The sequence below is a fragment of the Phocoena sinus genome, chromosome 11 (genome assembly GCF_008692025.1).
Source record: "Phocoena sinus isolate mPhoSin1 chromosome 11, mPhoSin1.pri, whole genome shotgun sequence".
NCBI lineage: Eukaryota > Metazoa > Chordata > Mammalia > Artiodactyla > Phocoenidae > Phocoena > Phocoena sinus.
In genome coordinates, this window is record NC_045773.1 from 65,362,765 (window position 1) to 65,385,975 (window position 23,211).

The window sequence follows — 23,211 nt, forward strand, 5'->3', positions numbered from 1 at the left end:
AACTTTCACAAGACCCCTAAATCCTATTTTCTTTTTCTTTTTTTTGGCCGTGCTCTTCAGCTTACAGGATCTTAATTCCCCGACCAGGGATCCAACCTGGGCCCTCGGCAGTGAAAGCGCGCAGTCCTAACCACTGGACCACGAGGGAATTTCCAAATCCTATCTATTTTGAGTGTGGGAGCGCTTGGGGCCCGCCAGCAGAGACGGAGTGGAGTGGGGTGACACACCAGGACCTGACCCACGAGGAATGCCCACCCGAAGCTGTCCAAACCCAGAGGTATGGCACACAACTGGTCACACGACTAACCCACAAACAAATAACTTTAATTTTTTTTTTTTTAAGCAGGAGCTGGGCCTTGAGGGCCCCTGCGCCAGCCTTGCGCCACATTTATGATATAACCCATCACAGCTGGATTTAAAAAATACACAACAAATATATAATATACATTATAAAACCTAGGTTGGGTTTGGAGGTGGCCTGAGCGATAATGCAAACTGTGAGGACCTTCAGGAAGCTCAGGGGTGGCCGGGCGGGGGGAGGAAGGGGCACAGTACTTCATACGAAACTCATAAATACCCATGGGGAGCGGGAGGACGGGGCTGGGGGCCGAGGAGCCTGGGTATTGAGAAGGGGCTGCCGGGGAAGGGTTAACCTTCAATCCCAGAATGGGGTGTGGAGAGCTGCTGCTCCAGGCCAGAGAGACTGAGGTGGGGAAAACAGAAGGGACAGGTGCCCCCCGAGGGTTCACCACCAGACGCAAGTCGTAGGCAAGAGAAAATGCCAAACTTTTCCGCTACCCTTTGTCCCTGGGCCAGTGGCCTGCCCAGGGGCTGGGGCTTCATCCTCCCACCTGACCCTCCAGCCTGCTTCAGGCCTGGGCCTGCCCCTGGAAGCCTTCGTCCATCGGGAGGCTGCTGGGTGGCTCGGGACTGGACCTGGATCAGGCAGCTCTGAGGGCCGCACAGGAGTCCCCCGTGCTCTGGAAGGAGGTGGTCTGTTCAGGCCCCCAATCCAGCCGGCTGGCCCCTCAGTGCAGACCCTCCCTCCTGCCCCCGTGGCCAGCCCCCACTCCAGGGAGGTAGCATAAACCTGGGCTCTAGGGACAGGCAGCGCCGGGGGAGGACTCCAACTCCGCCCACCCCTCCCACAGGTCCCTCCACTGAGATAGCGAGCCCCACGCTTGCCGTGCAGGGTCTGAGGATGGCACAAGGCACTTGGGGGCCTGCACGAGGCCTGGCACACAGCAGGCGCACAGAAAGTGTGGGCTCCTCTTTCTTCTTCTCAACTTGACCCCAACTCAACACTCCCCTTCTGGGGCCTCTGCACTCCGGTTCCCTTGGTCTCCATTCTGCCCTCACCCCCCCGTCACAGTCCCGTGAGGGGCCAGCGGCCATGGGTGCCTGGGCTCAAAGGTGTCCTCCCAGTCTTTCGAGGCTGGGCAGAGCTGGGTACGGTGGTCAGCGTAACCGCCAGGCTGCCCCACCGCTGAGCTCTCCTCTCTTCTCCCTCAGTTAAAGCGCAGAACAGTGGCAGGGAGTGTGTGTGCAGGGTAGATGGGGAGGCCTCCTGGGTCCTGGGCCTGAGGCCTGGCAGGTGGATGAGTCCTCAATCCTGGACCCCTAGGGGTGCCAGGCAGGTGTGTGGAGAAGATGCTCGTCCTGGATTGTGGTGGTGGGGGCGGAGGGCACCCTAGTCTTTGACGAGTTTGTAGACGTGGTGCTGGGCCCCGTGCTCGCTGGTGGAGACTTCAAAGACGAAAGCAATGACGAGCAAGGTCTCCTGGGAGTCCCGGCTCGTGACCACCTGGGGGCCGGGTAGGAAGATGCGGGAGGTCAGGTGGCACAGGGCCATGGGGCGTGCGGGCTGAGCAGAGCCTTCTCCTTTCTGGGGCTCGATCTCCTCCTCTGAGGAATGGGTCTGGCCACCCCTGCTTCGAGGCCCCTGTGCCTGGGGTGCTCCCATGACCCCCACGCCGCCCTCTCCCCCCACCGCCTCCACACCTGCAGGATGGTGAAGTTCTCCAGGACGCTGTTCATCATATACTTTTCGGGCAGGTGCTTGAGCTTGTGGATGAAGTTGATCATGTACTCGCACATGGGCGAGCGGTGGATGCGGTACACGAAGCGCCCATTCTCCAGCCTGGCGTACTCGGTCTGCGGGAGCCAGGGTCAGGCGTCGCTCGGCTGGCCCGCCCCCAGCCCCCTCCCCCCGCCCCTGGGCCCCCACTCACCTCCACCTTCTCCACCACCTGCTTGCCAAAGGAGCACACCTTGGTGGAGACGCTGATGGTCATGCTGTCGGCCGAGCTGTACTGGGAGCTGACCCCGTAGAAGGCGCCCGGGCCCTCCTGGACGGTGCTGTTGAGGTCGGCCTGGAGGAGGGGGCGGGGCGGCCTAAGGTGCTGTCCGAGGCCCAGGGAGGCATCCCGCCCTGCGGCTGGGGGCATACATAGCCCGCACAGTGCCCACAGGGCCGGGGAGAGGGGGTCGGTAGGGTAGGCCTGGGTGCATCGCACATCTGGGGGGACCCTTGGGAGCAGAGAGGGACCAGGGCAGCTCACCCAGAACTTGACGAGGAAGAAGGCGTTAGGGGGCCCCTTCTCATAGAGCTCCTTCAGGCCACCCTTCTTCTCGGGAAACTTGTCGTAGATCTGACGCACATCCACTGCCTCCAGGGGCGGGTCTGAGAAGGCGGGATTCGTCTGGCCGATGTGCACAAACAGGTGTTTGCTGTACTGTGGGGAGGGCCCAGTACAGGGTCAGGAGAGCTCGAGAGAGTGCAGGCCCAGGGGGAGTGGGGGGCTGCAAGAGAACAGACCTGCCCTATGGCCTCCCAACCCCGTGACCCTGAGCTGTGGCCCTGGACCGCACAGACCCTGCCCCACCCCCTATGTTACCGTGTCAGGGTCGCGCTGCACCTCCATGAAGGCGGAATATTCGAGGAGCCGCAGCCGGGAGGAGGCGATGGTGCGGTCCTGCCACACAGGCACAGAGGCAGCAGCTGAGGGGAGCGGGGCCAGGGGCTCATAACCTGGGAGGACGAGACGGACCCTCGTCTGCACGGGCGGGTGTGTGGCTACACACAGAGCCGCTCCCCACCCCCGCACAGAGCCTGTGTGCGAGCTGGAGAACGGTGCCCCTTTTAGACGGGAACACAGGCTGGATTTTGACTCCCCTGCCAGGTGTCCTTGTGCAGTGCACAGCCTGCAGCACCGTGTGTGGTGGCCCTAGTAATGTACATCAGTGGATTTTCCCTCATGTCACCATTAATGTGTGTCCAAACAGAAAATATAGACAAGTGAAAAACGTAAAAATAAAAATTAGGGCTTCCCTGGTGGTGCAGTGGTTGAGAGTCCACCTGCCGATGCAGGGGACACGGGTTCGTGCCCTGGTCCGGGAAGATCCCACGTGCCGCGGAGTGGATGGGCCCGTGAGCCATGGCTGCTGAGCCTGTGCGTCCAGAGCCTGTGCTCCACAACGGGAGAGGCCACAGCAGTGAGAGGCCCGCGTACCCCAAAAAAAAAAAAAAAAAAAAAAAAAAAATTACCCAGAATCCTAACTCCTAACGAAAGTAAAACTCTGAAGATTTCGGTGTATTTCCCTTGAAGGAATTATATATACATACACATATCAATGTGACACCTTTGGTGGTTTGTTCTTGTAGCAGAGTTGTGGAAGCAACATTGTAAAAGGTAAGGGGGCTATTCCTGGCCTGTCCCAATCCCCTACAGATGCCAGCCACTCCTCCCTCCCAGCCCGCGCGCATGTACACGCGCGCGCGCGCACACACACATACAAGTCTGGCCCCAGCTCTTCTGAGCAGAGGTGCAGCTGCTGAGGGAGGGAGAGGTGGTGGCTGCCTTGTGCAGGGAACTTACTGCTGAGCGTCGGCGGCAGGGGTGGCTGGACGGGGTAGGCTGGCTGTGCAAAGGGCTTGATGCTGCAGACAGGAGCATGGGCTGGTTAGAGGGTCACCCCTTCCCCACTTTCCGCCTGGCCCAGTCACGTGGGTCTCATCTGGGATCCCACATAGGAAGCCACCAGGCCTTCCTGTGGAGGCCCAGAAATACATGCTGACCAGCTAACTCGCAAGCTTTTTGTTTTCTTCACGTTTTAACTTTATGAAGTCTGCCTGCATCTCACAACTGATGTGCACATTTAATGCAGCATTTCAAACCCACCCTGCAGAGCTGTTCATTAAACTGAGGGCGTGTCTTAGGAAGAAAGTCATCTTAGAGTTGAAGGAGCTGAGAATACCTGACTTGTTGAATGAAAGACTGACTCAGAGATTAACTGAGTGAAAAATAATTGTAAGATGGATGACAAGTGGTTGATGAATGAACAAACACGTGAATGAACAGACAGATGCATTAGCTCTCTTAACTGGCACTCTCCAACCCTCTATTTTTGAACGAAGACTTTGCTCAGCTGCTGCTGGAACCCAGATGGGAGGGGAAGTCCAGAGTGGCTGCCAGGGGAAAGAAGAGGGTGTGGGAAGGAAATGCCACCATACTCACTCCTGAGAGGGTCCAGGCTGCTGTCCCAGGAGAGGGGGGCTGCTCCAGAACTGCAGAGACGGGAAGAAGCCCAGGGTCCCTCAGTATCCAGGACCCCAACCCCGGCCCACCCTAAAGGCACTCCTTCACCCCAGTCCCACTTCCCAGGACCCCTGTACCCGAGAGGAAGTGGAGAAGACGGCCTGGGGCAGAGGGGAGGGTGGGCTGAACTTGTTCTGTAGGACGCTGGCTGAGACAATCTGGGCAGAGGACATGGATGCCATACTCTGGAGGGCTTTGTCCTTGGAGACCTGGTCCTGAGGAGGGGAGAAGCCTTGTGAGGCCCAGGCCAGGCCAGAGACAAGATAGGGGCTTGCCTCAGGGGCCTCCCCCCAGGCCCTGTCTCCTAAGTGTACATCACCCCTCTGATCACAATCCACAATAAGAAATTATTTTACTCCATAACCCAGTATAAGCCAAAACAGTTCTCCTTATTTTGTGTGTCACGCACTCTCATATTTTCTATTTCATCAGTGGTTCTCAAAGTATGGTCCACGGACCAGCAGCACCAGCATCACCTGGAAGCTTGTTAGAAATCAAATTCTCAGGCCCTAGCCCAGACCTACTGAATCTGAAACTCTGAGGGTGAGGCCGAGAAATCCGACTTCATAAGCCCTCCAGGTGATTCTGATGCATGCGAAAGTTTGAGAACCACTATAATCCATTTTTTCAAAGATTTATTATTTATTTATTTTTGTTTATTTTCAGCCGCGTCAGGTCTTTAGTTGTGGCACACAGGCTTCCCTCTAGTTGTGGCGCGCGGGTTTTCTCTTCTTTAGTTGTGGTGCATGGGCTCCAGTACGTGTGCGCTCTGTAGTTGTGATGTGCGGGCTCCAGAGTGCGCGGGCTCTGTAATTTGCGGCACACGGGCTCTCTAGTTGAGGCGTGCGAGCTCAGTAGTTGTTGCGCGTGGGCTTAGTTGCCCCGCAGCATGTGGGATCTTAGTTCCCTGACCATGGATCGAACCCACGTCCCCTGCACTATAAGGCAGATTCTTTACCACTGGACCACCAGGGAAGTCCCTATAATGCATTTTTTAAAAAATGCTGTTGGCAAGCCTATTACATTGATTTCACAATCCATAATTTGAAAATCCTATATTAGGTGCTCGCCCCTCCATTGCCCCCCACCCCCCGGGGAGGGGCAGTGCTACTTACCAGGTTCATGGCCTGTGGAAGAGAAGGAGAATGGATTAGAAGAGACACAGAGGAGGGCCAGATGGGATGGAGGGACATGTCATTTCATCCTCCTCTCAATGCCCACCTGGCTCTCAGTTCCTGAGGAGCGCAGGGAAGCTCAGAGGTAGCTGTGGACCCTCCCCCAGCCCCACTGCCACCTAGAGGGAGGGCGTGCCAGCTGGGGGTGCCCTGGAAAGGGCAGGATGAGGGCAGAGGGGCTGGAGATCCAGATGGTGGACCAAGCTGGGGCCCCTTGGGTCTGTCCACGTGTACTGCACTATAGGCGTGGGGACTGGGGCGGGAGGCCCAGTCTGCTGGGCATTTGTGGGCAGGGAGAAGAAGATGCAGCCTACAGGGGCCTTGACCTGGGCCAGGGCCATGAACCCAAGGCTCTGAGATCCTCAGCCACAGAGCAGCCAGGATTGAGCATCCAACAAGGAATGGCCATGCCCGCCAGTCCCCACCAGTGTCTCCTCCCTGCCCACCTGGAGTCCCCATGCAATGAGCAAGCAGCAGTTAGGAGGAAGGAGAAAAGGAAAATGGAGAAGAAGAGAGGTGGGCCTTAGTGGCCCCCAGGTGGTCTTCCTCTCCCTCGCTGTAGGGCTGGCTGTCCCCTTGGGTTCCTGCTTACTCTCCAGGGGCTCTGACCCTGTGTAGCCTGAAGTGGCAAATGGGCTGCTTCTGCTGCTTGTCTTTCTGAGACCCCCCTGCTGCCCCCCATAGCTCCTCAGCCCCTTCCCTGTCCCGGGCTGGGGTCAGAGAGCAGCATCAGGCCTGGGCAGGGCCAGGCCAAGTGGCAGGGGACCCCATACCTTCAGCTTGGACTGAATCTCCCGAGATTTCCGCCTGGCTAGAACCTGCAAGTGGCTAGAGACCTGTAGAGAGAGAGAGAGAGAGAGAGAGAGAGAGAGAGAGAGAAAGAGAAAAAGAACAGAAAGAACAGAAGAGGCAAGAACAGTTTCAGCCAGAAAAGAGGCACAGTGGGGCCAGAGAGCCAGCCAAGGCAGAGGCCTGAGCCGTGCAGAGAAAGTGGTAGAGGCGCCGTGGGTGAGAGGCCGAGGAAGGGCTGGAGGCCCCAGTCAGGCGCCCAACGTACCTTGATGCCAACCTGGTACTCCCGCACCTTCTTCCGAGCTAGAACCTGTATGTGGCTGGACACCTAGGGGCCGCCCCGCGCCCAGCCAGAGAGGAAAACACAGACAGTGAGGAGGCATAGCACAGGGTAGCCACGGGCAAGGAGCATCCCAGCCCTCATCTCTGGGACCAGATGTAAGAGGGGCAACCGTGGGGCCCCTGCGGGCAGACACACCTTAGCCCTGCCAATTCTGCCCTCTTTTGGCTCTGTCTTGATCAAGGGCCTACCGTGGCTTTCAGGAGCACCATGTACAGTTGTACAGGTTGTTCACTGCATAAGCGCACCTGGCCCAGTGAGGGCTAAAATCCAGCCCAAGCTCTGCTGGCCAAGCTATGTGCCTTGGTGCACGACTGCATCTAAAGTGGAGGAAGAGAGACCCAGGAATCCAAAATGGCATCAGTCATACCACTGAAGGAAGAGAAGCTCCTGGATGTCAAAATAGGGGAGCTGCCAAGCTGGATACTGACGCAGGATTTCACCCCTGCGTGAAATTTCACCCCTGCGTGAAATGCTCCTCTTTGCTGGAGCATTTCAAAGAGGTTACTACCAGTATTACAATAAGTATGTCAGTGTGAAGAAAGGGAGCTTCGCTGGGCTTTCTACGGTGTTGGCAGCTTACGTGCTTTTCAACTACTGCTGTTCTTACAAGGAGTTCGAACACGAGTGGCCACGCAAGTACCGCTGAAGAGGGCCCGGTGTGAAGGGCACACTCTGCATTCCTGACCTTTGCCCAGCAGCCCTGAATCCTTTCATATCCTAATTGAGAATTAACACCCGATAAAAGATGACTGGTAAACAACAGAGGAAGAGCATCTTTGTATTCTTCCAAAAAGGGGTGACTTTTTCTCACTGGTATCCTCAGAGGAGACACTTTTTTTTCTAACTGGCATCACAGAGGCTAGCCATGGCCATAATGCTCCTGCTGGCCACCAGATTATACATCAAGCCCAAAATCCTTTACAAAAGGCCTCCCCTGTACCACTGCCTAAATCCTCCCGAGAACCCCACCAGCTTGCCGGCCTATGAAACCTGGCCTGGTCTGACTCCTGCTTTGTTCATGCAGCTTCCTCCCCCAGTACACAGTCCTTCTCCTCGGACTAATACATGGCAGTGTACACTATCTCTATGCACACAGTATGTGCTTTTAACTGCATTTCTTCTCCAGCCCCTCCTCCCTGAAGCCTCCCTCTCCTGGCAGACCTGAGCTACTCACGGTCTGGATGTGTGCGCCCTGGGCTTGCACAACAGACCTTGGCATTGTCAAGGATCTGGCCCTCAGCCTCAGAGAACCTAAGTGTCACTGTTTTCCCCATGAAACAAGCGCGAGGGAACAGGTGGATCCTCTAAGCTGCTTCACACTTTCATTATCAGCAATTGCTGTTGGCTTTCTTTGCAAGTTGTTTTTATCTCCATAAAGAAACAGTTTCTTTTCTTTTTAATCATGGACTAAAAGTTACTATGTACGCGATGCTAGGCAGCCCCCTCCTACTTGGTTAGAACCTAGGCGGGTGCTTCTCATGCCATCTCATGGTGCCTAGGATTCAGACCTATGTCTGGCAAGATTCCCGATCACTTCACGTCATGACAATAACTGACGTTTACCGAGCACAGCTACTATTGTTCCCAGCACTTTACATGTACCAACTCCTCTGACCTTTACAGCAATGCTAAGAAGTCGGTACTAATATTATTCCCAGTTTACAGATGATGAAACCAAAGCACGGAGAGGTTAAGCAACTTATCCAAGGTCACACAGATGAACCCAGGTGGCCTGACTCCACAGCCCACTTGGCCACCACCAATATACCCTTAGCCCAGAGGACTATCTCCAAATGGTCAACTCTGTGACAGCTGAAAGTCACATGGGACTTAATCCTAATGTAATATTTAGCTGCGTTTTCAATAGGGAGCCACTGTACTTGCTATTAACTGCTGTACGTAGCTGTAAAAAAAAAAATGAAAATGGCATTTTTTTTTCAACAGAGAGTAAAATGAAAACAACCAAAAAGCCGTGCATGTCAGCAGGTTGCTCTTTGCGACACATAAAGACATGCCTTGTTCTCACAACCATAGGAAGGAACCCCCTTTAAGGAGATATCAGACATCAGAGTTCTAATACAGAATAAAGTTAGAGGAGTGCCACCCTTGCAGAATGACAAAGGCCAGAGGTTTTTAAAATCCTGAGCTTGCCGACAGCTCATCTGTAAAATGTTAACGTACAGCCAGCCTTCTCGGGATACCTGGCCAGGAGCAGGTATGATGCCGGACCCAGAATTAAGAGGCTCTGCTACCCTCCCTGGGCCTCGCTTAAAGATCCCTGGGCCCCTTCCAACTCTGACAAACAGGTTCCTATGAACATGTCTTTTGGGTGAAGCAGGACACGCTGGGACAGTGCCCTCCTCCTGTGCGTGGGATGGCTTTCTGTTTATAACTACAGTAATAATAATAGCAACAGCAGCGGCACATTCTTATACAAATACACTCTGTTCTACATATCAGCTATTGAATGGCTGAGGAACAGAGGCTGGAGATGAGGCACCCCCCCCCCCCACCCCGCAGGTATAGGAGCAAGGTATTTGAACCCCGGGGCTGATCAGCCAGTATTCCTCCTGTGGCCCCAGGCTCCAGGGAACTGGGCCCTTGTCCGTCCAGTTCCTCGCAGGATCCCTTGTACCGAGAACACAGCAGTAGCTCAATGATTTGCTAAGTGAATAAATGCTGCACAACATGAACTGGCCCAGGGAGAGTGGTTAATAAAGGCCTGAACAACGAGGGAGCATTTCTACTCCCGCACTGGGTGTGCGGACCCAGAACCTTCCTTTGAGACAGTGAGGATCTCAGGGGTGGGTGCAAGGCTCAAACCCCAACCAAAGAGGGAGGTTTGGGGGGCTGAGGGCCAGAGCTGGCCTCGGTTCTCCAGGTCCCTGCCTAGAGCCTGCCTCTCTCCCGCCACCCAATCATCTCCCAAATCACCAGTTTCTTCCATCCCTACCACCACTACCCTCACCATTGCCGCTGCCCAGGCCACCGCTGCTGACCTAGGTCCCTGCCTTGGCCTGGTCCTCTCTATCCACTGCCTTGGGTGTTCCGGAGACAAGATGCCTTGACAGTTGCCACGCGCCACACCCTCATCTATTCCCTTCCATGGCCCCCAGTTGCCCCCAGGGAAACCTGTCCCTCTGGCCTCCAGCTCAATCTCTCACAGCCCTCGGCTTTTCCCACCCCTCCCTCCACACACCACACTGCTAACGGAAGGCTCTTTCCTGCCCAGTGGGTTGAATCCTGGATCCACCACCTACCCGCAGAGTGACCTTAGGAAGTTACTTAACTTCCCTGTGCCTTGGTTTCCTCACCTGTAAGATGGAGGTAATTACTGTACCTACTTCAAAAGGTTGCTGTGAGGACTAAATAAACTAACACAAAGTCAGCTCTGGATGGGCTTACAGTTACTATTTGTAGAGCCAGCTTCCTCAGCCTGGAAGAATCCTCTCCCTTTTTCCTGCCTGGCTAGATCCTCTTCCTTCTTAAAAATACATCTTGAGTGTCATCTCCTCCAGGAAGCCTTCCTAGCCCTCCCCCCTCCCTTCCCCTCCCTGGTCCGGGTTCAATGCTTGTCTGACAGTACATGCTCCGATCTCAGCCATGCTGCCCTGCTCTGCCCTCACCTGTCCAACTGCCTGTCTCCCTGACTGGTCAGCGAGCCACTCAGGGCAGTGACATGCAGCTGCCACAGTTGCCCACTGGGGCGTATCTGTGGTCGCTGGATCACAGGTCTGGGATGGGGGTCAGAAAAGACAGTGGGGACTTCCCTGGCGGTGCAGTGGTGAAGACTCCTCGCTCCCAATGCAGGTGGCGTGGGTTCAAGCCCCGGTCAGGGAGCTAGGGGAGTGGGCTGGGCAAGGGGGCAGCTCTGAGGAGGCAGGCAGGGCAATGGGATAGCTCGGCCTGGGAGGGACAGACAGAGGCAGGGGAGAGAGTGTGTGCGGGCAGGGGGGCCGCAGCATAAATTATCTTTTACCTGTTTTCTTGTCCGAGTCTTTCCCGTCCTCAATTTAATATACCGTGCGATCAACTCATTTCGGCCTAGATTGGGGTGAGAGGAAAAAATGGGGAGTGGTCAAAGGGGACCCCTGGTGGCTGGAGACCCCCCACCAGCTGGAAATACACCTGGCCCCTCCCACACACGCTGCTCTTGTTTTCTCTCCCCACTCTCTTCGCTCCACCCCACGTAAGGGGCACAAGCGGGGTGGGTGAAGGATGATGGGGAAGTCCCAGAGCTCCCCCCACCGCCTCCAGGACCTGGGGGGCTGCTGTTGGGGGAGGGGCAGCAGAGCAGGAGGTGGAACAATGTCAGGCGGCTTGACAGGTTTCCCTGTGAGACAGACAGGGGCAGGTGTGGCCGAAGGGCTGCAGGACAGCTGGGCCCCTCACTCCCAGCCCCCCGCAGTGCTTCCTTCCTCTCCGTGCTGTCACCAGCTCCAAACCTCCGAGGGTAAGGGCTCGTGTGTGTGTGTGTGTGTGTGTGTGTGTGTGTGTGAGAGAGAGAGAGAGAGAGAGAGAGAGAGAGAGAGAGAGAGAGAGAGAGAGAGAGAGAGAGAGAGATGTCTGGGCATGCATACCTGTGTGTGTCTGTAAGAACTCTGGCCTGGGTTCCTGTCCTAGCTGTCCTTGCCACCAGGAGACCCTGGACAAGTCCCTGCCCTTCTCTGGTGAAACGGGCAGGAAGGACCAGATGGTCTCCAACACGTCTCCTACACTGACAGCCTGGGTCAAGATGTGTCACTGAGCATGTCACTGTGTCCTTGAACCTGTCACCCCCATGTCACTGGTTACCAGTGTCTGTCCCTCCCTGTGAGAGAGTGCAGCCCGTCAGACTTGGGGTGGGGGGCTCTGCTCAGCACCAGGGACCCTCTGGGTGCCCAGAGGCTGGCCGGCATCCGGGGGCTTGGCCCTTTAAAGGGGGTGCTTGGGACGCACGGTGAAGCATGTGTCAGCATCCTCAGCGTGTAGGCTTCTTACCCCCAAATTCAGGCCCCCTGCCCCCCAACCCCATAGCCTCCCCAGAAGGACCGCATTCTCCAGATTCCTCTTCCATGACGGAACTGGCCCCACGGCTCCTCCCTTCCTGCCTGCCCCTCTCCACCCCACTCCCTCCGCCCTGTCTAAAAATACCCTGTGGGGCTGCCCCAGCCCTCTGGGAGGGAGCAGTGGGGGCAGGCGGCCCCCGCCCTATAGAAGGTGCCCTGGAACATCTGCCTGCCCCGTGAGTGGGGCTCTGGGGCTGGGGATGGGCGTGGCACGGTGGTGGGGCAGGGGACACGGGGCAGCCCAGCCGGTGCTGGACACTGGGAGGGGACAGGCTGAGGGCCTGCCTCACCCAGCCATAGGCTGTCAGGGCGGGTTGGAGGGAGCTGGCAAGGAGTCAGGCCCCAAAGGGTTGAGTTATCCCAAAAATGCAGCCCTGGGAGAGCCCTCTCAGGGCTGGACCAGGGTGGATGCTCCCTTCTGGAGGCAGGAGGTGGGCAAGGTGGCAAAGAGAGGGGCCAGGAGAGCAGCAGACTTGGGAGGGGGTGTGAGGAGTGAGGGAGTCCCCTTGTCTCTCCAGCGCCCTTCCCCACGCAAGCCCTGTCACACTGTGGGCCTCCCACCACTCCGCAGGCCCCTCTCCACGCCTCCCGTTCTCTGGAGGGAACTCGCCAGTGGGAAACACTGTTCTTTGCTGGGATCCCATCCCAGGTCTCACCCCTCGGGCTCCCCCACGTCCTCCCAGGAGAGGGACCCTCTCCTGGGCCCAGCCTGGAACACACCGGATTGACCCAGTTTCCCGGGCCCACTGAGTCACCCCGAAACCTCCAGGCTGGCCAGGGCGAGGAGAGGAGGGGCAGTCGGGGGTGGGGTCGGGGGCGGGAGTGGTGTGGCGTGTGGGCTGCGCTCAGGTGGAAGGGGCAAACCTGGCCTGTTTATGAGGAGGATCCAGACACACAGGCTTGCACGCCCAGACCCGCCCGCCCTCAGAGGGCTGGCGGCCTCCAGGACTTCGCCAAACCGGTTGGGTGAGGGGGCAGAGAGCAGAGGGAGGGGTGAGGAGGGCTGGACCGCCTCCCCAAGTCCAGTCCAGGGTCCCTGTGCCTCCCCACACGCACCGTACATCTTGCCCTCATCCGACAGGATGATCTTGCGACGGCCGCAGGGTGGGTAGATGGCCAGGGCCTCCTGGAAGCTCTGCTCGATGTCCGGGCTCCACACGCCCTCCGCATCGTTGTCCAGCCCCTTGTCCAGGCCCTCGGGCCCATCCTCCCGGGCCTCCCCGGGGCTGCTGCTGGCATTCCAGCTGTTGGACGCTATTGTGCTGGTTGCTCTGGGCTCTGGGCTCTGGGCCTGAGCCCACTGGGCAGCCTGAGCCTGGGGGGCAGACGCAGAGGGGTTAGGGCAGGGTCCTCCCAGACCGCAATCTCCACCCCTGGGGCAGGTGCTCCAGGGTTGGGTGGAGGCAACCAGAGGTTATGTTTAGTCAGTGCTGTGTGACCTTGGATGAGTTACTTCACCTCTCTGAGCCTCAGTCCTGTAAAACGAAGGAAAGGTCTCCTTTGAGGTTGTGAGGGTTAAAATGAAATGAGATCAGACAAAGTGCCAACCATGATGCCTGGTGGTGATCAACAGCAACAGTAACAATGCCTTATACCTACACAGTACTTTTGTGGGGAAAAAGTACTTTCATATTTATTCAATCCTCAAAACTAAGGCAGGGAGGGCAAGGAGTGATGCCCATTATTCAGATGAGGCAAACAGGCTCACAAGGCCATGCAGCTGCCAAAGGCACCATGATGGGCAGAGAGGAGGACCACGAGGGACAGGGCCCAGTGCTTCTACGGCTCTCAGAGGGGCTCCTTGGCTCTCGCTCTGCCAGCTCCTCCTCCTTGTCATCAGGATCCCCAGGATCCCCAACCAGGGACCCCCACCCCTCATTCTCTCCCCCAGCATCACTGCAATCCTGCCAAGGACCCGCTGTGGCCTGAGGAGGGTCCCAGACCCAGGAAGGGTACAGTTTTGCCTTCCCCAAAAGATAACTCATGAGGACCCTGCCAAGGAACCTAAACTCAGGGCAGGAACTGCCCCAGGAATCATGAGACGGGAGCGACACTGGCTGGTAAGGGAGCAGCTGAGAAGGTGCCTGGCCGACAGCCTTGCTCAACCCCACCCACTCCTCCATCCCACTTCCTGTTCCTGCACCTCCCGGCCCCACAGCAGCCCATAAACCACCCACACGCTGGCCCCTGCCCTGGTCCACATCGTGGATGGGCCAGGGCTCTGTAAACTCTGAGTTCCGCACACGCCAGGCTGGGTTATTAAAGCAGATCACACCCAGACAGTCCCCCAACACACACGGCTCTAAGGCTCACCCCCCGGCTCCCTTCAGCCTCAGAACCACATGTCCAAGGTGTATCAGGGTCCTGGGAGGCCCAGAGCCCCAGATGGCTAGACCCCAGGACTTTGCTCTGGGCTGTAGGGAAAGGGGGCGCAGGGTGGAGAGTGGGAGACCCCATCAGAAGCTGGGGAAGAGACTTCTTTCCCCTCAAACAAGAATTCCAGGTCTTGTCAAGTGGGTGGGGATTTTCCCTGTGGGGGCCACCTCTTTGCTTTGGAAGGCTTGAAGGCAATTGCTAGTGGCATGGGATGGGGAGGGCCTGGGGGCCTGAATGTCAGATGGATATAGAGTTTACATTTAACTTTACTACGAATGACAGCACCTGCATACGGCAGGCCCTAGTCTGGGACTTTATACACATTGACTCATTTAATACTCACAATCACCTATGAGGTAGATACTATTATTGCTTCTACTTTACAGATGAGGAAACCAAAGAACAGAGGGGTTAAGCAATTTGCCCAAGGACACACAGTTGCTAAGTGCTAGAGCTGGGTTCTGAACACAGGCAATCTAGCTTCAGTCTCTTAACCAAGGTAAGAAGCCCCACCATCTGCAGAGGGAAAGGAGGCCCAGCATGGGTTGTCATGGGTTGTCATGGCAACCACCTGAGAATGCCCAGTGGGGTCCAGACCACAGGGTCCCCCCCAGCACAGGTGGCGAGCAACTTCAAGGACCCCCAGACCGCTGTAACCCTTCCTGTGAGGCCTCCAAGACCACCACACCAGAGGGCAGCCAGGGAGAGAGGAAGCCATGCTCCTGACGGGTCAGAGGGGCCACACCCCCGCAAGCTGTATTCTCATCCCCATCCCCTCCTCAACCCCCTGAGGGCAAGTTCTTGTAATAAGAGTGGGGGGGAGGGGTGGGATGCCGGGGGACACAGCGGCGCCTATACTGAGCTAGCTGGGAGGCAAGCCACCGCCCCACCCCAGTGCCCCAAGTCTGAGAGTGCCACAGGCGGCGTTAGAGGGGAAGCAGAAGAGGGACTACAATGAGCTAAGACCCCTCCCAACAGAGTCCTCAATCCATTTCCCCCCAAATCTTTTCCTGAGGCCTCCCTCAGAGCAGCAGGGGCCCGGCTCATGGGGGGCCCTGGCAGCCCCAGACTTTTCAAAGCAACTTTCTTGCCTCCCCCAAGTCTGTGCCCGCCTCCCCTCATCCAGGGAGTGGCCCCCCCCTTCTCGGGGTGATGTCAGCCCCGCCCCGCCCCCCGCAGGAGCACTGTGGCCAAATATGGCGAACACAGCAGTGCTTGGGAGCTGGGACAGACTGGGGGGGCGGGGCGGCGGCCCCTGGCTGGGACTGCTGGCAGCTGGTGAGGGGGAGGGGAGCCCAGGGGGCGGCCACAAGGACAAGTCAAGGAGAGAAGCAGGACCACCGTCCCTTCCGCTGGCTCACAGGCACATGCTAGACTCACTTTCCAGGAACACCCCTGCGGGGAGAGGCACCCACACAGGGGTCTGCAGGTGACCCCCCACCCCACACAGCAATGCACTGGAGCACGTGTGTGCAGTACGCTGCATGGGTGCGCGAGCGGACACCCCAATAAGAATATTTGTACCCCCAGACCGAGGCATACCCGTGGGCAATGGCAGGCCGGCAGCTGAGCCCCGCTGGGGGCTGAACTGGGGTCTCTGTCCTACCGCATCACTCAGGAGCAGGTCAGTGCAAGGAGTCTGCACTGGCTGCTCTGGCCTTCCCAGAGTTACTGCTGTGGGATGAGGACAGAGATGAGAGTGGGCCACCCTCCTCTCCTTAGACCCCAAACCACTGGGACTCAGGCTGGGGGCAGGGAGGAGGCTATGGGTTCCTCAGCCAGCTGCAGGGCTGGACTGAGGCCAATGTGGGACTCAGGCATGGTGGAGGGGGCTGCCTGGGGTCAGAGGGCAGGCCCCAGGGGAAGGCAGCCCCAGCCCAGCGTTGGGTCTTATCTGCCCTTTACAAAGTGGGGTTGACAGGGGTGGCAGCCCCCCAGCTGCTCGTTGACACTGTCCCAGGTGTCTAGAACCTCTACGTTGCTGGGTTGCACCACCAGGAGGGGTGGGAGAAGGGGGAGAAAGACCCAAGTGAGAGGCAAAGAGGGTGGAGCTTGGGATAGACAGGAGGGGAAGGGGGACACGGTGCGGGCAAGTCTGGGGGTGGGTGAAGAGAGCAGGAGACAGACAAGAAAACAGACAAAAGAGACGGGACAGTCACAGAGTGAGAGACAAAATAAAGAGACCTAGAGAGGGGATCTTGGAGTGAGACCCAGAGGGAGAGACAGAGATCCAGAGAGAGACAGACATACAGACAGGTAGAGTGCTGGAGAGAGTGAGATCCACAGACATTGGGGGGAGTGGCGAGAGAGTGAGGGAGAGAGTCACTATGACCAACAGAGACAGAAAGACAGAGACCAAGATGGAGGAGATGGAGACACACAGATGAAGGGGGTAAATCACTAAGCTCAGACACAGGCAGCGAGGGAGGGGAAAACCAGATGGTGGTGAGAGAGAAAAAGAGAGCCAGCGAGCGCGAGCCAAGGACAGAAAGACTCAGAGGCTGGGGCAGACCTGGGGGAAGGAGTGACCAGGGGAGCCACTGCTGGGGGCTGGGGGCTGGTTTCAGCCACAACAGGGCCACATGCAGGACATCCCCACTCCTGGCCCATCTGCTCCCCAGCCCTCCTCTCGGACGACCTCCCATCTCCCTGGTATTGCACAGCCCAAGGACCTCCTGTGTTCTCGCTCTAACTTTACCCTCAATCTGACCAGCACACACCCGCTTCCCCTCTCCCAGGGCCTTCTGAGGTCAGAAGGTGCCTCTGGGTGGTGGCCGGGTAGGAGATAGGAGGCTGGGTGAACAGGCCTCAGGGCCCTGAGGGAGATAAGGGGCACCTTGCTGCCCACTCCCCACCCTGGGGCCAGACCTGCTGGAATAACTGGCTGGACAGCTCCAGGGGTGGAGGCCAGCGCAGGGGCTGCTTCAGAGGCCCTAGGTCCTCACCCCCCAAGGCCCCCGCAGCCTCCAGACCACCCAGCCCTCTACTGCCTTTCAAGTAGGAGGAGGGATGGGCTTGAAACCTGGGCTCCCCCAGAGCTTCTGCCAGGTGGGGGATGCAGAAAAGGCAAGTCCAGGCAGGTGTCTGCACCCGGCACCCCTCCCCCGGCACCAGCCCCGCGGGGAGGTCGGACTGAACCCGGTGACGGTGCTGCGTCTAGCGGGCAGCAGCTGTCCACTCTTGCAGGGCTTCAGCCCTCAGAGTGCTCTCACTTTGAGTGAGAACATCACTCAAAGTGTGGGAAGATTAGTGAAACCAGCAGTTTCATCCTGAATGCCCTGCCCCCAAACCTGGGCTGGGCGGGCCAGCCAGGGGGGAGAGGATGGGGCAGGCGGTAGATGAGGGCTAAGGGAGCCTCCCCGCCTCCTCTGCTTTTCCCTCCTTCCTCCCCACCCACCCCCACAGCGGGCCAGCTGTTCTCCAGCTGCCAGGGGCTCCCACCCTAGAACTGGCCGTGCTCTGGTTGGGATGGGAGAGCAGGGCAGGCGGGATGGGGATGGTGTCTGCCTCCCCCACCTGCAGGCCAAGGACCCCTGGGGGACCCTGCCAAGTGACCACACCCTGCCAGGCTGGAGATGGAGTACCCTCCTCCCTGGAGCAGGGTCGAGATTTTTACAGGAGGAAGCAATTTGCAGAACCCACTAGGAGGGAGGTGAAGGGGGGCTCCCCAGCCCTCCCCAGCTTACTAATGTGCTTCCAATTTGGGAATCCAGTCTCTGCACCCACCCATCCCCTCTCCTAGGGCGCGGGCTCCTCGGGGAGCAGATGGGGCAGAGTAGCCCCCCAGGCTTCCCTCTCCAAGGCTCATCCTCACTGTCACCCCTGCTTCCAGCAGTGTAGGAGGGAGGGAGGGAGGGAGGGAGGGAAGAGACTCAGAGCCCTCAAACCTCCTGCAGGAAGAAGGGGCCCACTTCCCACACCTCCCTTCACCCCCACTCTGAGACTGTCCTTTCTCCTCATCTCATCCCACTCCAGGAAGGCCAGGGATCCAAGCTGGAGGGGGCGGGGATGCAGCCAAGGGGTGAAACTGGGTTTCACAGTTCTCAGTGAACATGTCAGAGGGCCCCTTGGACTCTGGATCACCCACTGAGCTGCCACTAGTCCCTCAGTCAGTTGCCCCCTCAGGAAGGTCACAATGTCAATGTCGTCTATAAACACACAGGCTTTCCCTGGGCGTCTCCTCTCCATCAAACACACACACTCCTCTTCACAGCCACTGTCCTGCACATTCACTGTTACCTGCATCTCCCTTATTTCTTTTTCTTAACTTCTTTTATTGTGATAAAACATACGTAATAAAAAATGTACCATTTTAATCGTTTTTAAGGGCACACTTCAGCAGCATTAAGTACATTCTTTCTTTCTTTCTTTTTTTCTTGTATTTTTTTTGGCCATGCTGACGGCACGTGGGATCTTAGTCCCCCGACCAGGGATCGAACCCGTGCCTCCTGCACTGGAAGTGCGGAATCTTAACTGCTGGACCACCAGGGAAGTCCCATTCTTTCTTTGTTTTCAACAGTTTTCTTTCTGTGGTCCTCCATGCAGACACCACATGCATTGGGGTCACAGTCCCCCAAATTCATCATACATGGCATCCCACGCCATATATGCCACAGTCCTGAAGGATGTCACCCCCACTGCCCCACAGTCGCAAACCATCTCAGATGTGACCACCCGCAGAGTCGGTCTCAGTCACACCCCACCAACAGCACCGTCCCTCCATGCGCGGAGTTTCTTTCTCGTGCTCAGTCTCACCCACACGCCTGATTTCACACTCAGCTGTTGTCACAGCTTCTCAGCACACGCCTGCTGCACTGGGTATAGTCCGCCGTGTCACAACGGTTTCCCCCTTACACACACATGTACATCATGTTGTGACAACTTTTCTCATACGTGGTGTCATATATAGTCATACACAGACCATCAGAGTTTCTACAAACCCAAGGTCACCTCATTTGCTGTTCACACTGCGCCATACATAGGCATGCAACAGCAACATGCGTCACACAGAGTGTCACTCATTCTGCTTCTGACCCACACAGCATCACACAATCGCAGTGTCCCTCCACACCTGGGGCATCGGAATCCCATCCAGACACGAGTGTGAGCTCACACCGCTAGTCAAGCAGACGGTGTCTTTCATAAATGTACCCCACGGGATGGCCCCTCACACACACAGGTCCCCCAGACAGCCACACACACGCACACGCGCAGCGTCAGCCACACACTAAGAACATCATTCATAGCTTCCCTCATGGACCTGCAGTGTCAGTCCACAGAATATCATAGCTTCTCTCACACGAGAATGTCGCACAGTCACGATGTTGCATACGGTTGCTCTCACACGCAGTCACACACACAAACTGGTTTTACCCAGTTCCCCCCACCTGCATCCACCCACCCAGCATCACCCACACAGAGTGTCCCACTCGGCTTCTCTCTCACACACAGCCAGCGGCACACACAGTGGCACTCTCGTTTCCCTCTATCACTTCCTGTCCTGTCGGGCCTGGCAGGGAGTACAGGAAGCAATCAGCACTCTAGGAAACCTCAGGGGCCGAGGCTTTGGGATTTGTAGAGCGACAGAATTCTCTGGCTCCTGCCCCCAGTCCCCTGTGGGACCCTGAGCGGACCCGCAGAGCCCTCTCCCCTCCAGAGTCCTCCCTGGAGGGGCAGGGCCTCTCCTGCAGACCACCCTAGGCTGGCACACCAGCGGGGAGGGGAGGGCAGGGCGAGGCCATGGGGGACAGGGCCGAGTGTGATCTGCTGGCCTCCACCCCAGCTCTGAGCAGACAAGCTCCTGCCATGGCCCCAGGGCGGCCCCAGAGGGCCATGGAGACCTGGACCTTCAAGGCCACCCCTCAGACCCCACAGCTCCAGCAGTGCCCACGTGGGAAGCAGAGACTGCAACCTCCTGGCCACCTCCACAGAAAGCTGCAGCACTGGAGCCCTCTTGGCTCCCTGGAGCCTGGCACCACCAGCTCCCTCCCCCACTGTCCTCCCTGTCAGCCGGCCCCTAGGCACCTCTCCCTTCCTGAGCGAGGAGGTGGACAGGGCTGGAAGCTTTCACTCCCTTCCAACTTCCACCCTGAGCCCCTAGAGGCGTCTGGGAGAGGGGTCGGCCATCCAGGCGGCCTCTGAACACCATTTACCCTGCCCAGCCTTGCCAGACCCCACTGCCACCTCCCAGGGCAGTTCCCTGGACTCCACCGGCCTCCCTCTCCCCTGACACCTGCTGCCTGTAACCTTTTCAGCCACTCTCACCTGGCTTAGCTGCCCTCAGTCACCCTCTGGTTAGCCCTCACCTTCTTCTTAGACCACTGGGTCACCCACTCACCTCTCCAGGCCCCACCAGGTTCAGGTTCCATGATGGGAAGAGAGGGAAGGCTGATTGATTAGGAGACAGAGACTCCGAGAGAAGCTCAGAGAAAAGGGACCTGAGAAGTCATGGATTCCAAACAGGGAAACTAAGGCCCACCAGGATGACACAACTGGTTAAAGGCCCAGCTGGGGTCAGATCTCTTAATTTCTTGACCTCCTCTGTTTGAGAGGTCTCCTTCTTGTTTTAGTATTTACCCAACTGTCAGAATGTACCCAGGTGAGGGTGGGAGCAGGGCCCAACACACACACACACACACACACAGGGTGGGAGCAGGGCTCAGGACACACACACACACACACACACACACACACACAGACACACACACAGACACACAACACCCTGTCCTGCCAATCACTGACCATCCTACTCAGCCATTCCCTTGCTCAAATGCGCTAATTAGCATTAATTATTGTTCCTCCCTGGGGGGATGGTGGTGGGGGAAGGCCCACAAGGTTGAGACTCTCATTGGATCCCAGCCTCTCTCTGAGGAGGGGGCATCCAGGGCCACTGAAGTCACTGTCACCATATAGCCTAGTCCTAGAAAATACATCTGTTTATCTCCTAGGGATCTAGAAAGACCACAGAACCACGTCCTGTGGTGGCACTGCTGGGGGGAGGTCTTGGAAAAGGAGCTACAAGAATCTGGAAGGGAGGAATACCTAATTCCCCCAAATCTCTAACTTTTGGCAACTTTAGATTTCCCTCCTTACCCCAGGCTGCCCCCAGCATTCTGGCCAAGGAGGCGCCCTGGCCCCCTGCACTGGGGTGGAACATGTGGACACAGAATCAGCTGCAGGAGGCTGGATATACAGAGGCGCCATGGGCTCGCACCAGCCCCTCTGAGCTGTGTCCAGCCCCCATCCCCACCCCCTGCTCTCCTGGGCTACAAGTCCAGGCCTGACCTGCTTCTGCCTCTACCTGGAGCGAGTAAAGACACAGAAGGAGGTGCCCCCTGAGAAGCCCTACACCAACGCCTCATTCCCCCTTGTTCTGAAAGAATCTCTCAGCCCTGGATCAGGGCCCCTCTCCTGGAAAGGTGACACAGTGGGGTCTCCATGACACTGCCGTGCGGCCTGGCTAAGCTGGAAACCAGACGCAGACAGGCACTCCCGGCCTTCCTTCCCCAGGCAGGAGTAAAGGGCACGACAGACAATGGTGGGGGTGGTGTTGGGGGGGTTAGGGTTAGAGGAGACAAGCGGCCTTCAAACCCTCTAAAGTCTAAACAAGGGCTCTGAGGAAGCGTGGCGAAGAGAAGGCCCCAAATCCAGCCCCCTTTAGAGCCAGGCTCACAGGGCTCAGGGCTGGAACTCCAAAAACTCCACCCCGACGCAGGAGCAGACTGGAGGGAACTTAAGCTCCTGCCCCTCAGGGGGCACCACGCCCGGGGCGCGCAGCTTTGCTGCCGGACACCCTCCACGATCCGGCACGGCTGCGGGCACCGCGCGCAGGAGCCGGCCTGGGCGCCGGGAGGCCGGGCCCGAGGCCTGCGTGGAGCTGGGGCCCAGCGGGCTCCGAGAGAGCGCCAGCTGGGAGTCCAAAGGGCGGCGGGGCCCGGGACTGGGAGCTCCCCGGTGGCAGGCCCCCCAGACCGTGCGGGCCCCCAGACCCCGACCTCGACACCCCAAAGGCGTACGTTGGGCCAGGCGATGGCACCGGAGCCAAGCTCCCGGCTCCCCGACCTCCCCCTAACAACTCGTCCGGGTCGCGGGGGGGTGGGATGGGGGTGGGGTGGGAGGGGTGGGCGGGGCTTCCCGGAGGGCTTCCCCCCCCTTTGCTCTAAACTTCCCGGCACCCAGATCCGGGGCTCCGGCTCAGGCTGGACAATAGCTCTGGGAACCAGCCCCCCTCGAGTGCCCCCCCAACCCAGAACCAACCAACCAAACCACCTCTCCCAGCAGGGCCTCCTCCCGGCGTCCGCCCGGCTTACCTGGTCCGATCTCGCGGGGGCGCTCCGGCCGGGCGGCTCCGCCGGGCCCGAGGGAGCGAAGAGGGGGGCCGGGGAAGGGGGGTCTTGGGGAGGGGGCTGACCGGAATGTGCGGAATGAGCCGGGCTGGAGCGGGAGGCGCCGGGCGCTGAGGAGGGAGCGAGCGGGACGGAAAGTTTGTGTTGAGGAGCCGGGACTGGGGGTGGGGGCTGCGGGGAAGGAGGGGGCGGGGCGCGCAGGGGGGCGGGCACCGGCCTGGAGGGGCGGGGCCGCGCAGGACCGCCCCCGACCGCGCTTGGGCTGCCCACCCTGACGCTTCGGGACCCCAGGCGACCCCCGGCCTCTCCGCGCCTGGGCGCCCCGTTCCTCGCCTGCCGGAGCGGCGCTCTCAACCTCCCTTGCCCTACCCTACCTCCCCAGTCCCCCGCCGGAATTTGGGGCTCCGGCCTGGGCGGGGCCGAGGGCGGAGCTCCCACCTCGGGGGCAGGACTCCCGTCGGTGCAGGGGCCCGGGTGCCGCGTCACTAGGAGCCCGGCGGAGCCGGGGCGCACGGTCTTCGGGTCTCCCTACCC

At 58.4% G+C, this 23,211-nt stretch overlaps 2 protein-coding genes across 2 annotated transcripts; one reads left to right on the forward strand and one right to left on the reverse strand.

Annotated features, from left to right (window-relative positions):
- Positions 1–303: 303 nt before the first annotated feature.
- On the reverse strand, positions 304–22,832 carry TEAD3 (TEA domain transcription factor 3). The gene is made up of 13 exons (XM_032649866.1): positions 22,642–22,832; positions 13,013–13,271; positions 10,888–10,952; positions 6,831–6,893; positions 5,714–5,725; positions 4,676–4,813; positions 4,518–4,567; positions 3,879–3,940; positions 2,898–3,031; positions 2,562–2,735; positions 2,232–2,372; positions 2,002–2,154; positions 304–1,804 (listed from the first exon to the last, which is right to left on the reverse strand). Exons 2-13 carry the CDS (start codon positions 13,017–13,019, stop codon positions 1,691–1,693), a joined length of 1,113 nt encoding a protein of 370 aa, XP_032505757.1. The 5' UTR covers positions 13,020–13,271; positions 22,642–22,832; the 3' UTR covers positions 304–1,690.
- On the forward strand, positions 6,900–9,398 carry LOC116762638 (ATP synthase subunit f, mitochondrial-like). Its single transcript, XM_032649868.1, is given in 2 exon segments — positions 6,900–7,364; positions 7,366–9,398. Coding segments are annotated over 2 exon segments (294 nt in total). The 5' UTR covers positions 6,900–7,259; the 3' UTR covers positions 7,555–9,398.
- Positions 22,833–23,211: the final 379 nt, after the last annotated feature.

Coding starts and splice junctions, on each gene's coding strand:
- TEAD3 (XM_032649866.1), bottom strand. Junction 3,032..3,878: donor CCTGCCGCCGACGCTCAGCA/GTAAGTTCCCTG, acceptor TCGTCCTCCCAG/GTTATGAGCCCCTGGCCCCG. Junction 2,736..2,897: donor TGCAGCGCGACCCTGACACG/GTAACATAGGGG, acceptor CCCTCCCCACAG/TACAGCAAACACCTGTTTGT.